General features: G+C 39.6%; 1 protein-coding gene across 1 annotated transcript in view; it reads left to right on the top strand.

Moving 5' to 3' along the window:
- LOC124156654 (dynein beta chain, ciliary) overlaps window positions 1–13,253 on the top strand; it is a 315,587-nt gene that overhangs the window by 127,161 nt on the left and 175,173 nt on the right. Inside the window, exons 26-27 of the mRNA XM_046531313.1 lie at window positions 1,156–1,322; window positions 2,955–3,120. Coding sequence (XP_046387269.1) covers window positions 1,156–1,322; window positions 2,955–3,120 — 333 coding nt within the window. The remainder of the gene's footprint in view (window positions 1–1,155; window positions 1,323–2,954; window positions 3,121–13,253) is intronic.

Here is a 13,253-nt window from a genome sequence, read left to right as displayed (position 1 = left end):
CAGCCAATTGAGTTGCCTTACTCCATGTGCCATCGTTGGAGGTGGGTTAAACTGTTCATTTTTATGAACCGTTCACTTTGATCCTGTTCAGTGAAAAGAACAGTTCAAAATATCGGTTCATAGTGAACAGGTAGGGTCATTCGGTAGAAAATATTGGTTATCATGCGTTTAGAGTACATGAAAGCTTAGTGTGGTATCGTAAGGCGTTTTAAACAACATTTTTGGAGATGCATCCACATTGCACAATACAGCGCACTTAAAAAATTAAAATTTCATCGTAGGCGCCAAAAACTAAGTCCAAAGATCATCTTGGTAAGGGGACCGAAAAAAATGTCCGACAATCATGAGTTCAATCGTTTCCTGAGTTCATGAATCACATTTTAAACAATATTTTTGGAAATGCATCCACAGATCCACAAATGTTCAAAATACGAAATCAAAATGAACGCAATATCCCAACTGAACGCCCCGAGGAAACTAATATTTGATCTAATATTTCGAACGGTTCGAAAGAACTGATATTTAAATATCAGTTCAAATATTAGTTATTTCGAACGGTTCGAAAGAACTAATATTTTAAATATCAGTTCAAATATTAGTTAGAAGGAACCGTTCAGTGGCTATCGGAGGGGAATAGTAGAGAAAGAAGGGGAGGGGCTCGGTCGTCTACGACGCACTTTGGCCGCCTTGGATGGCCTCCCTCGTTACCGCCATCTGTTGTACCCACAACGCACTTGCTCGAGTAAGCTGCAGTTCAAAATGCCTCTTGATGATCATACCTACTGTACCGAGTACGCCGCAATTGTGCAGTGCCGACATGAACAGTGAACAGGGTGTTTTAGAGAACGGTTCATTTTCGAACTGGTTCATTTCAGTGAACAGTTCGTTTTGGCAGTTCGGTTCTTTTTGACCCATCTCTAGCCATCGTCTTCCATTCGCTTCAGCAATGTTCTTTATGTGAATGTCCGTAGTGAAATAATTCAATGCTGGAGAGAATATTTCCACCTGGCCTTTTGATATGTTTGTTTGAAGTCATTGAAGTAGTTGATGCACAATTCAGGTATTGGATTTAAAATTTTATTATTGGAGACCATCGCTCGAGTTAGGGGGAAAAAAGGTATTTTAGCCATGTGACTGAAGTTTGTTTGCTTGCAGGAATTGCCCGAGCAGTGGAGTAACACAAAGAGGATTGCAGTCATTGTGAAGCAGCAGGTGGCACCGCTGCAAGCCATCGAAGTGACTCGCATTCGGAAGAAGATCTCGCTGTTTGACCACTGCCAAGGCCTCTACCGGGAGAAATTCAAAAAGTCCTCTTTCCTCAAGTCAGTGCTTTTCAAGTTCAATGTTACATATGTACATATATGCTAACTGGCTAACAAGGTATTTTGGCTATGCAGACATGTGTTGGGGAGCTCTCAAGAATTGAGATATATATTCTCACTTTCGGGAAACCGATTGAAAAAATCTGTACCAGCCAAACATGCTAAATTTCAAATCTTACATCCATAGGAGTTTACATAAATTAAATATCAATTTTAAAATCTACGAAATTGCTACTGCACTAAAACACCTGACCTCTATCGTTGCTAACGGTTTCGGGGTGCAGCTGCGTGCTGCACTTTGTCGTGCAAGCTTTCACATCCGTTACAGGGTGCATCATCTGGAGATGAATGAAAATACGGAATTGGTTGTCAATTAATATACTCGTCCAACCTCCCCCATCCACCAGAGTAGTGGAGGAGGAGGGTGGCGCTGACAACAGCAGAACTCTCAGCCCTGTCCTTGAGCGGCAAGTGGACTCTTCTTCGTATCTAGTGAAAAACCTTGTTGGTAACATATTCGCCGTTTTCTCTTTTGGAAGATTGTTTTCTATATCTGGCTGAGTTTAATGCCGTCAACTCTGTTGAAATTCTGGGGGCATTTCTCAATCTCAATAGCCTCCCAAATTAGTCGTTGATGATAAAATTTCTCTTGGGCTAACACCTGCATCTCTCGATTAAAATTCGATGCCCATCTTCCGAGTAAGCATGCTTCGCTACAGCCAAATTCTCCGTGTCAAGATGTAATATCGTCCGTTTGTGTTCTTTAATACGGGAAGTCACAGAGCACCCTGACTGACCAACGTAAGATTTCCCGCATGAGCACGGGATTCTATAAATGCCTTCCACGTTGAAATTGATAAATTTTTACCATCAAGAATGTAATATTAGTTTACAGCCTTAATTACAGCTTCATCGCTGTAGCAGTAGATCCGTAGCTCTGTTTAGCATTTATTTAGTGTACGCTACTGGGAAAAAGGCGGCACTGCCTGGAGGAAGATGAGCCGAAGACCCTTGGCGCAATTAGCCGAGGAGTTTCAGTTTTTCACGTAATACACTGTCTGTAGTTTAATTCAAATCCTCATGAAATTCAACTTGCTCTACCATGAAGACGTAAGTGGCGACTGTCATCGGCCCATTACAATGCCAGGTTGGTGGCAGCATTTATAGTAGTCAAATCAAGAACACTCTAATGCAACACATATTTGTGGTTGCGGGCCTTGTGAACAGTATATTGTAATGACATCATTTGCACCATACTCTAGATAGGCCAGTGCCGATGAGTAAGCCTCCTCCCCACAACATTTTAATGACGTCAGGTCCCACTATCTTTTAAATTTGTGAAGTTTGCTCTGATAAACGGTTAGGGTTAAGTCACCTTTTATGCACAATTTATGTGAATAAAACTCTTCCCGAGAAGCATTTATTTCAGCAGAGATTTCCTTCCTTCCCTTATTTATGATACCCAAAAGGCTTGTACCCTTTTTTTGTGAGCAAACTAAACAAAGTGATGTGAAATTGGCCTTTAGTGATATTTCTGCCCTTGGTCAAGTGTAGATTTGGCTGTGAAAGGCCATACCATTTGCTGGATGCAACCAACAACAATCTGCAATTACTACTCTTTCATTTGTCTAGATTTAGCTGTGAAAGGCCATACCATTTGCTGGATGCAACCAACAGCGATCTGCAATTACTCGAGGGGGAAAACAAGAAGATCCATGATTCAGCCTCGCTCTTTGAAGTGAATGTTGCAGAATTCAAGCAACTGAGGCAGTGCTGTAAGGAACTGCGCATGCTCAAGGTATGCTCATTTTCTGCAATGTTATTACATATCTTATTATCCAGTGCCACCTCTAAAGGACTGTGTGAAGTGCTGGAGCTGTGTGTGTTAATGTTGCTCTACAAATACGCTTTTTGACCACCAAGTTAATATAATAGTTTTAGTTAATGTTAATGAAATGAAAAAAACTGTTGTATTCCATCAATTTATTTTAAGGTATGTCTAGTTTCAACACTTGGGCATCATAATCAGATGCAGAGGTATTAGATTATCATTAAAATGAACTTCCACAAAGTGGAGCCTACGACGAGTTTAATTAATAATAATAATAATAATTACCCAGAATGTGTAGTCACCGAACAAAGAGTAGCTGACCAGAGACGTGCAATTGTATTAAAAAACCTTTTACCAGTTCCAATACTTGAAGAAATAAAACATCAAGTAAGCAAAGAATTGTCCAGAAGTAGCCTTATAGACCCACCAATAAATGAGGATGAAATCAGTTTAAATGTTGGACCTAAATCTAGCGAAGCTGAACCGTCAACAACCCCACGTCCCGCAGAGGAATCTAGGAACGAAATTTTTAAAACAGGAAACTCAGGAATCATCAATAGCCAATGCCAAGAAGAACATATTGACACCAATCAGTCCAAAACGACAAATCTTGAAGAGACTGAAATATCAGAATTGCTAACCAAAACGGTAATAGGATATTACGGTTCAGATCCCAGCCAGCGACCAAAAATTCCAAAAATAAATACATCAACGAAGTTTATGCAAACCGTCGCTATGGTCAATAATATCCTACCACAGCTAACCCAGTATTTAAGCAATATTTCCGACATCCATACATTGATTTATGCTGCTTCTATCACCATTAGTAAACACTTAGGCTTCAAAATCAAACCGAACTCCCTATCTGAAACAGTGCCAGTAAGAAAAGAAACAATTCCACCATGGAGAAAACGCTTAGAGAGCGATATAAAACATCTAAGGCAGCAAATTGGTAAATTGACCCAATATCAAAATGGAAATAGATCAAGAAAGTTAGTATCATCACTTAAATGTGTTTTCAAAAATTTCAACATAGATGTAGCTAATGAAAACCACAGCAGGTATGTCAAAGAGTTGCTCGAACTTAATAAACAAAAACTAGGCGCCTTAAAAGATACAGTAAGTCTTTCAATAGAAAGGAACAAAACTGGGAATTTAAAACTTCCAAAAAATCATTTTACAAGAAGCTGAGATCATCTGCAACAACTGACATCGAAGGTAAATTGCCAGATCAGGATGGAGTATACAACTTCTGGTCCTCAATATGGTCGACCCCAACAGAAAGCAATTCGAGTGCAAGCTGGATTGGAAACGAAGAAAACTTACACCTCAATTTAGTTGAAATGCAGTTTACTAAAATCTCAACCGAGGACATCAAAATAGTTTTAAGAAAGGCACATAATTGGAAATCACCAGGTCCTGATGGAATTCAAAACTTCTGGTATAAACAGTTTACGTCTCTACATGGAGCCATAGCCAAATGTTTTAATGATATTATTAATAACCCAACAAACCTCCCTGATTTTTTCACAACAGGGATAACATACATGAAGCCCAAAACAATGAATACGAAAGATCCAACACAATATCGACCCATAACATGTCTACCTACTATATACAAAATACTCACGTCTTGTATTACAAATAAAATATATAGCCATATTGATCAGAATAATATACTTGCAGAAGAGCAAAAAGGATGCCGAAAGTTCCATATGGGATGCAAGGAGCAATTGACAATTGATTCTGTAGTATTACAACAATCACGCAAAAATAACAGAAACCTTCATGTTGCTTATATTGACTACCGTAAGGCGTTTGACAGTGTCCCACATAATTGGCTCTTAAAAGTTCTGACTACATACAAAATCCACGGCACCATCATTAAGTTTTTAGAAGCAACTATGGCAAAGTGGAAAACAGCCCTAATGGTCAATATATTGGGTAAAGGCTTTATAACACCAACCATTGACATACAACGGGGTTTATTCCAAGGAGACTCATTGAGTCCACTTTGGTTTTGCCTGGCGTTGAACCCATTATCAAATGCCCTCAATAGCACTAAATATGGATACAAAATAAAAAATAGTACAAACACCAGTTTTACTTTGTCTCACCTTCTATATATGGATGATATTAAAATCTATGCCTCAAATGAAATACAGCTCAAGTACCTTTTGGATGTCACAAGTAGGTTCTCCTCTGATATAAAAATGCAATTCGGATTGGATAAATGCAGATTGCTTCACATAGAAAAAGGGAAAATCAAGCATTGTAACTTCAATGTTACAGATGACGAGTCAATAATATCTATGGAAGCAAATGAGAACTACAAATACCTTGGATTCCTGCAAGCAAAATCAATACAGTAAACTCTTGATTTTACGAAGCAGGATTTTACGAAGTTTTCGATTATACAAAGTGATATTGCGGTCCCGGTGAAAAGCCTATGCTAAATACATGGCGCTATTCGATTATACGAAGTTTCGATTATACGAAATTTTTTGAATTTACGAACCTCAGCTCGGTCCCTAGGAGCAAATGGCATTCGTTTATACGAACTACGGCGAAAAATTTGTCAACAAAACTAGTTACGCCGGCGTAAGTAGCTAAAAAATCAGCGCTTCCAACTGTGGTCCATCAAAAGTGCGAAATCGTAAATGATAATGCAACTTTGGAGAGAAATGGGTCGCCAAAAACCTCACTGTGGGAATTTAGGGGGAGTAGGAGTTCAGTTAAAATATCGCGGCTGACATTATGCCCCTATTTACGTGCCTGTTCGTAAACATAGCATCGACAATAATTCGTAGTTTAACATGACAGGAAGGTCGCGCGGAGTATTTCGTACACCCCTAATTAACCCTTTGCACTGCTGTGAACGTACTTCGAAGACTACTTGACTACTTTTCGCCGAAGCACTTCGAAGGGTCCCTTTCCTCGACGAGCTCACCCTCGCTGGCCCCTGAAACTGGGCTATTTTTTAATGCATTACCTGACGCAACCCTGGGTTTCAAAGGGCAAAGGTGCCATGGGGGGAAAAAGAGTAAAGTGCGTGTTACTGTGGGGCTGTGCGTCAACCAAACGGGCACGGACAAAATAAGCCCGTTGTCATTGGGAAATTTGAAAGGCCACGGTGCTTAAAACATGTAAAATTGGAAGCCCTCCCCGTTTTTTACCATGCAAATAAAAACAGCTGGATGACCCGAGAAATTTTCCAGCAAACGGTTATACGTCTACAGAGAAAAATTGCTGGAGAGAACAGCAAACTTGTTTTAATAATGGATAATGCCACCGTTCATAAATACGTGGAAGATCTAAAATTGGCTAATGTTCGAGTCCTCTTTTTACCCCCGAACTCGTCTAGCAAGTCCCAGCCCTTGGACCAAGGCATTATCCAGGATTTTAAAGACCTATACCGGAAGAAGCTTGAGCGGTATTACTTGCGATGGATCGGTATGTATACATTCATCTATTTTGCTCATGTGCGTTTGGATATCGATTTAGATATTTTTATTCATGATTATCATTCTTTCAAATCTATTTGCTACTTTTATAAATGGGAACAGAAATTAATAACATCCCGAAATGGACGTTGATACATGCAATCCGCGCCATAATATCTTTTCGTGTATATATTGGCCTTTGTGAATGAACAACTTAAATATCTTAAGTACTGGGCTCTATTTACCGCCAATTTATATTTCAGGCTTCTCGTAATGAAGACGCACTTCCAAGTCTAACCATGAACTTTCTTCTCACGCGCTTCCCCGTTCTCCCATGCTGGGGTTCCGTCTTTCCAAAGCCGTCCCTTCCCTCCTGCCGCCTTTGGCTGATCTTGCTGACACCCACCTTACGCATCCCAAACCCCTCCTTCCCCAGCATTTCCCATTCACTCCCTCCCTAAGGAGACTGTGCTTGTGTGCGTCGCAAAAAAATACGGCCCCCAAAAGTAGACTGAGGCAGAGCTGAAGGCCATTTCCCCACCCTTCTTTGTCCTGCCCCCTTCACCAGTCCTTGTGCTGACCACACTTCTTCCCTCAGGCAATCCCCATCCCACTCTTATTCACCCCACCCACTGGGAACGTTCCCCGATTGTGGAGAAGGGCATGGTTCATCTTTACCTGCAACGGGGGGAAGTTATTAACCGGAGAGAGGCGGAAGAAGTATCTTCCACTATCGGGAAAATGGTGCCGCGCTTATAATTGTCTCTCTTCTTCTCAGCTGACTTTTCAATTGAAATTAATTTCTTTGCTCTTTCCACACTATATTTATTTACGATTATGGCGCGACTATTTTTTAGTGCTAAAACTAAGAAAATCTTTTCTCTATGTCAATGATCCTTTGCCTAACTTTCAATACGGCGGAGAAAGGAACACGAAAACTAAATGAGGTGACGGTACAGGTTTTTGCGTGTCATTTTTTTGGAATTCACGCTTGCGAACCAATACTAAACCACGTTGAGAAATGATAAAACGTCTCTTGTAGGAAAACAATCAATGTGGATAATAACGTTTATATCTATATTTCTCCGATACTGTAAGATGTTTCTCCTGTCGTTTTCCGGTTGGAACCTTGCTCCTGTCGGCATAAAAGGAGAGAAACATACTATATGAACAGGTCACCTCACACCCGGTATGAAGAATACAGTCCTGATGAAGAATTAAGTCTTTTATGGCAACGTCTGCGAAGATGATGGAACACAGTAGTCGGACGGAGAACTCAAACAGAATTTACATCAAATATTCGCCAGAAGATAATCACATCCTACGTTATTTATGATCGTAATTGAATCTCAGTGAAAATAGAGCACATTCTGCTGAAAATACGAAGTAACTCGAAATATTAACTTACGAAGGTTATTTTGGAAACGGGCTAAGACCCTTGTTTTTCTTTTTTTCTCGTCACTGAGCGATAGAGGGCGACATAAATGGCGGTTAGGCCGGCTGCCGCTAAAATTCCGTGGGTGTCAGAAACAAATATCTATCTTTTGCATACTTAATAGTAGCTATTGGCTCCTAACCACAAATTTATTACTGTTAATTCTTATAATAAACATTGCAATTCATTATTTGATTACGTTTTCTAAACTGGTCGGGAATTTCTTTTGCGATCGTTGATGTTGAAGTATGAACAAGAAATGGGAATTTTATGGTGGTATAATTATTTAACGATTTTTCACATCATAAATCGATAGCAAAAAGCCTTTTCTATGAATTATACCGAGAATAACCACTGAAAACATTTAAATAAGACCACTAAAGACAAAAAACGGCGGAAGAAACAAAAGCGAACATTTTTTTCGTGACTTATGAAAAAGGTTTGAATTTACGTAACTCGATTTTACGAAGTGCCAATTTTCCGGTCCCACTGACTTCGTAAAATCAAGAGTTTACTGTACAACATAAACAGAGCAAGAAGGAATTAACAACTGAATTCCATAAAAGACTAACATCCATCCTTAAAACAGAATTAAATGCACGAAATGTAATCAAAGTCATCAATACGTTTGCGGTACCTGTGTTGACATATACATTTGGAGTGATTGACTGGACCAAAACCGAAATAGCAGGCATAGAAAGATCAATACGTACATCATTCACAAAATTTAATTTACATCACCCAAAGGCTGCAATAGAAAGGCTAATGCTACCCCGCTATATGGGAGGTAGAGGGTTAATAGATTTACAACAGCTCCTCAAAAACCAAATTCATGGACTAAAACATTTCTTCTACGATAAATCAAACAGTTCGATGCTTCACAAATCAATAGTATATGCCGACAACAAATTAACACCATTAAGTTCAACAGATTCAGGCTTCAATTGGTGGAAGTTAGACATATTTAAGTAAATGAAAGGTCGTAGCACTTTTCCACAAGAATTTTTAATTCGTACAACGCGTTTCAGCTCACTGAGCCATCATCTGGTACAAACCAGATGATGGCTCAGTGAGCTGAAACGCGTTGTACGAATTAAAAATTCTTGTGGAAAAGTGCTACGACCTTTCATTTACTTAAATATAACACCATTAAATCTAAAAAATGGCACGACCGATGAAGCAACCACCACAGGAGCTGTTCTATTAAATAGAAAGGTAGAAGTATGGGCCCAGAAGGAATTACATGGACGACACATCAATGACCTCAATCAACCATATGTTGATAAAATCTCATCAAACAAATGGTTGTCATTGGGTGAACTTTATGGAGAAACCGAAGGGTTCATGCTTGCAATACAAGACCAGGTTATCCGCGCTAAAAATTATGCAAAGTACATCCTTGGTGATAAAAGCATAATACATAGATGACAAATGTAGAAGGTGTTTTCAAGTACCTGAAACAATCCAGCACATTATATCTGGCTGTAAGATGCTAGCTAATACGGAATATTTAAGTAGACATAATCAAGTTGCAAAAATTATCCACCAAAAACTGGCCTACCAGCACAAGTTAATAGATACTAAGACCCCATATTATGTGTACCACCCTGAAACAGTGCTTGAAAACGGCGCATTTAAAATCTATTACGATCTGTCTATACAAACAGATAAAACTATAGTTAATAATAGACCAGGGGGTCTATTCTCTAACTCGAAGCTCCCGTCGTGGTAGCTTCGAACTAGCTACCAGAATTGGCTACCAACCTTATTCTCTAACAGGGAGTAGCTTTCTCAGACCGAGAATTTCTGGTAGCTTTCTCAGACCGGATATGGGATATGAGAAATATTTCGTGCAAACTCAGATTTTACTCTTAGAACCAATGAAATCGCTCGTTTCATTTCGTAACCTGCGGGAAAATCATAATGTAGTCGTTCTCGGCTGACTTTTTCTTCTAGTTGAAATTTATAATGTGCTTTGTAAATTACGAAATGCTGAGTGCCTTCAGCTTTCATAATAATAGAAATACGTAGAAATAATTATATTTGGCTAAGCGGCTTTTATATCAATTCAATAGTTTCGATCGATGCAGCAGTTTATGTCACGATTGATAATCATGTAGGCCATGTAAATATAATGAAGAGAAAATGTTAGTAAACTACCAACACATTAAACCAATGCTATCACATTGTCGTTCTAATTCCCGAGAACTTTACACTCAGCGCTCCTTATGCTTTTGCCTGTTTGATGCAAAAATTTTGATGACCAACTGTTTCTGTGCAGGGATTGTTCCTTCTTGCACTGCGAGAGAATATCGCAATAACATGTGCATACGATAAGTGTATATTATTTCGGGAATATCTTCAACAAAGTTAATGGGAAGGTGGAGAAAATTATGTTTGAAAGTTACGTCATTTCACTCAGATTGGCCTAAGCAATCATTTTAGGCTCACAATATGCTTCAAACGATATTTACTAGAGATGGGTCGAATAATAGATTTCTCGAATTCGAATATCGAATTCGAATATTAAATCATTGCTCGAATATTCGAATACCTCGAATTTCGAATACCTCGAATACTAAATGATGAATGCTGGAATGTTTGACTCAGTTGCCTATGCAGCAGGTAACACAACATTTTGGGGAGTAATTTTGATTTCCTTTAAATGATTCGAACAGGAATTTAGCTGATTAATGAATATTTTAATTTTATGGAAACAATTGGGCATATAGTTAATTCAACTAACATCGCTTTACCCCCACTCCTGCTGCGAAGTGCTAGCTGACAATCTGAGGCATTTTGCAAAATACAAGCTCTTTTCCACCGGATTTTCTTCAATTATTTTCAGTCCATCTTTGGGAGTTCTCACGAGATAAGAAGATGAATTGGAATGCTATCAGGGAGAAACCAAATATTCTGAGAAAATATCCCTTTGTCTGCGACTGTAACAATAAAGATTTATAGCACCACTCATAAATTGTAACTTGATATATGTTTTCGGAAAAAAATACCGCATCAGCTTCCGAGAAGCTCTGCTGCTCATATCGAGTTTCGCCAGAATGCTAAGTCTCCGTCGTATTTTGATATTTATTTCTTTGCGTAAATTGCTTAAATAAACTCAGAAATGTGTCGTGTTTGGTCTTATTCTTTTTGAAATTACGCGCACATTACTAATATTTCAATTCAATAAAGGTGTAACATCAATTGACGAAAGTCATTCTTAGACACCTTTTGTGCTAATAGATGACTCATGCAGCGGTTGACCTCCACAGAAATGGGGAACTTCGAAGCTGGTAGGAAAAAAAAAGGTCAGTGGGGGCGAAAAGGGAGGGCCCGAAACACGTTTCTATTGTTCTCGTGTAATTTGGTATTTTTTCGAAGCTAAGGTCTTCGTAATATGATCCCTGCGCGAGCTGTGACCTTTTTTTTATTTCGAAGAAGAGGAAAGCCTCAGAGGGGGGGGCTAGTGCTGAATGGAGAGGGATACAGGATCTTGGGAAATGCGCTAATGCAAGTATCCCACGGTACTCACACAGCAGTCGACCTCCAGAAATGGGGAACTTCGAAGCAGGTAGCCAGAAAAAGGTCAGTGGGTGAGAAAAGGGGGGAGGGCGGGAAACACGTTTTTATTGTTCTCGTAACTCGATATTTTTTTCGAAGCAGGGGTCTTCGTAATGCGATCCCTGCGCGAGCTGGGACCTTTTGTTTGATTTCGGAGAAGAGGAAAGCGTCAGAGTGGTTGAGGCGAGTGCTGAATGGAGGGGGATAGCGGATCGTGGGATATGCCCTAAGGTTGCTATCCCACGGCACTGAAGTTCTCCAATCGGGGATTTTCGGAATTTTTCACCCGACCATTTTCGGTTCCCCTCGTCGAACTCTTTTCACCGCTAAAATCCACGAATTTGATGTAATTCGTCAACTTGCGTAAAACGGCGCTGCGAGCACTAAATGACTACAGTTCTCTACATTTTTCCGAGTCAACTACCAACGACGTGCGTGCGACAGTGTATGACGCGAAATTCAAAGTATTCGAGGTATTCGAGGCGGTACTTTTCGCATAACTATTCGAAACCTCGAATATCGAATACTTTCTAATATTCGAGGTATTCGAGTATTCGCGGATACTATTCGCACATCTCTAATATTTACACAAAACTCTACTGTCGTGCCGTTCTCACGACGGCTAAATTAATATTTAAATGGTTTTATGAATAAGTATTATATGCCAACCGCCAATCTTGCACTATTGCAAGCGAGGGCGATTCATTAGAACTTGACCATCATTATGAAAAAACAACCTATTAAACGTAGTTCCTTCTCCCAATATTAAAGTCATATTATATTATTGTTTTTGTGATGACTTCCTTCGTGGGCTTCTGGAATATCCATGGCTACACTTTCTCAAAATTCAAAACAAATACACCAACTTAAAATGCAGTGCATGTACATTGGCATTGGTAATGATTTCAACGCATCAATTTGTACCGTCACTACAACAGTCTCTCGCAACATCAATAATAATCACTGTTTTCGGGGTTTTTCTTCTCACTAGTAATGACTTCATGCAAAATAAGATTTCACGTGATATAAAACGATTGAAAGTAACATTTTTCTTCTCCAAATAATGAAATCAACTAGTTAACGCGATCGATAGTTCACTCCGAAACATGTTTAGTCACGAAATTTGTCACTCATGCCCACTACTTTGTTAAGAATACAATAATTGAAGGCTTCAAATAATTTACGCAGCATTCCCGACCTCATTAAAGAAAATAATTACGCAAAACAACAAAAATAGTCAACACTTTTCTTGTTTACCACTCAATCGCTAGCCGTGCCAAGAAAGACTGATGGGATAGAACAAAAGATTAGCGACACGCGCCACTTGGTTCACGGCGGTTCATAGGAATTCCCAAGAACCCTACATGGCCCTATGGGAATTCCCTATGTATTTTGATGGTAGCTAGCTGAAGCGCGGGGTTCGAGGGCGCGCTTCGCGAAGCTACCGTGGTAGCTAGTTTGAAGCTACGGAAGTAGCTTCAAATCCCATAGAGAATAAGGGTTGGAGCCTAATAAGCTACCGGTAGCTTCTGCAAGCTCCCTTCTCCGGAGCTTCAGCGTTAGAGAATACAAGTGGGAGCAAGTAGCTTAATTAAGCATCTTTCCACCAGAAAGCTACCGCGCTTCGAGTTAGAGAATAGACCCCCAGATATAGTGTTGAT

Source organism: Ischnura elegans, chromosome 3 (genome assembly GCF_921293095.1).
Source record: "Ischnura elegans chromosome 3, ioIscEleg1.1, whole genome shotgun sequence".
Taxonomy (NCBI): domain Eukaryota; kingdom Metazoa; phylum Arthropoda; class Insecta; order Odonata; family Coenagrionidae; genus Ischnura; species Ischnura elegans.
This window is presented reverse-complemented; position numbering and strand designations above follow the sequence as displayed.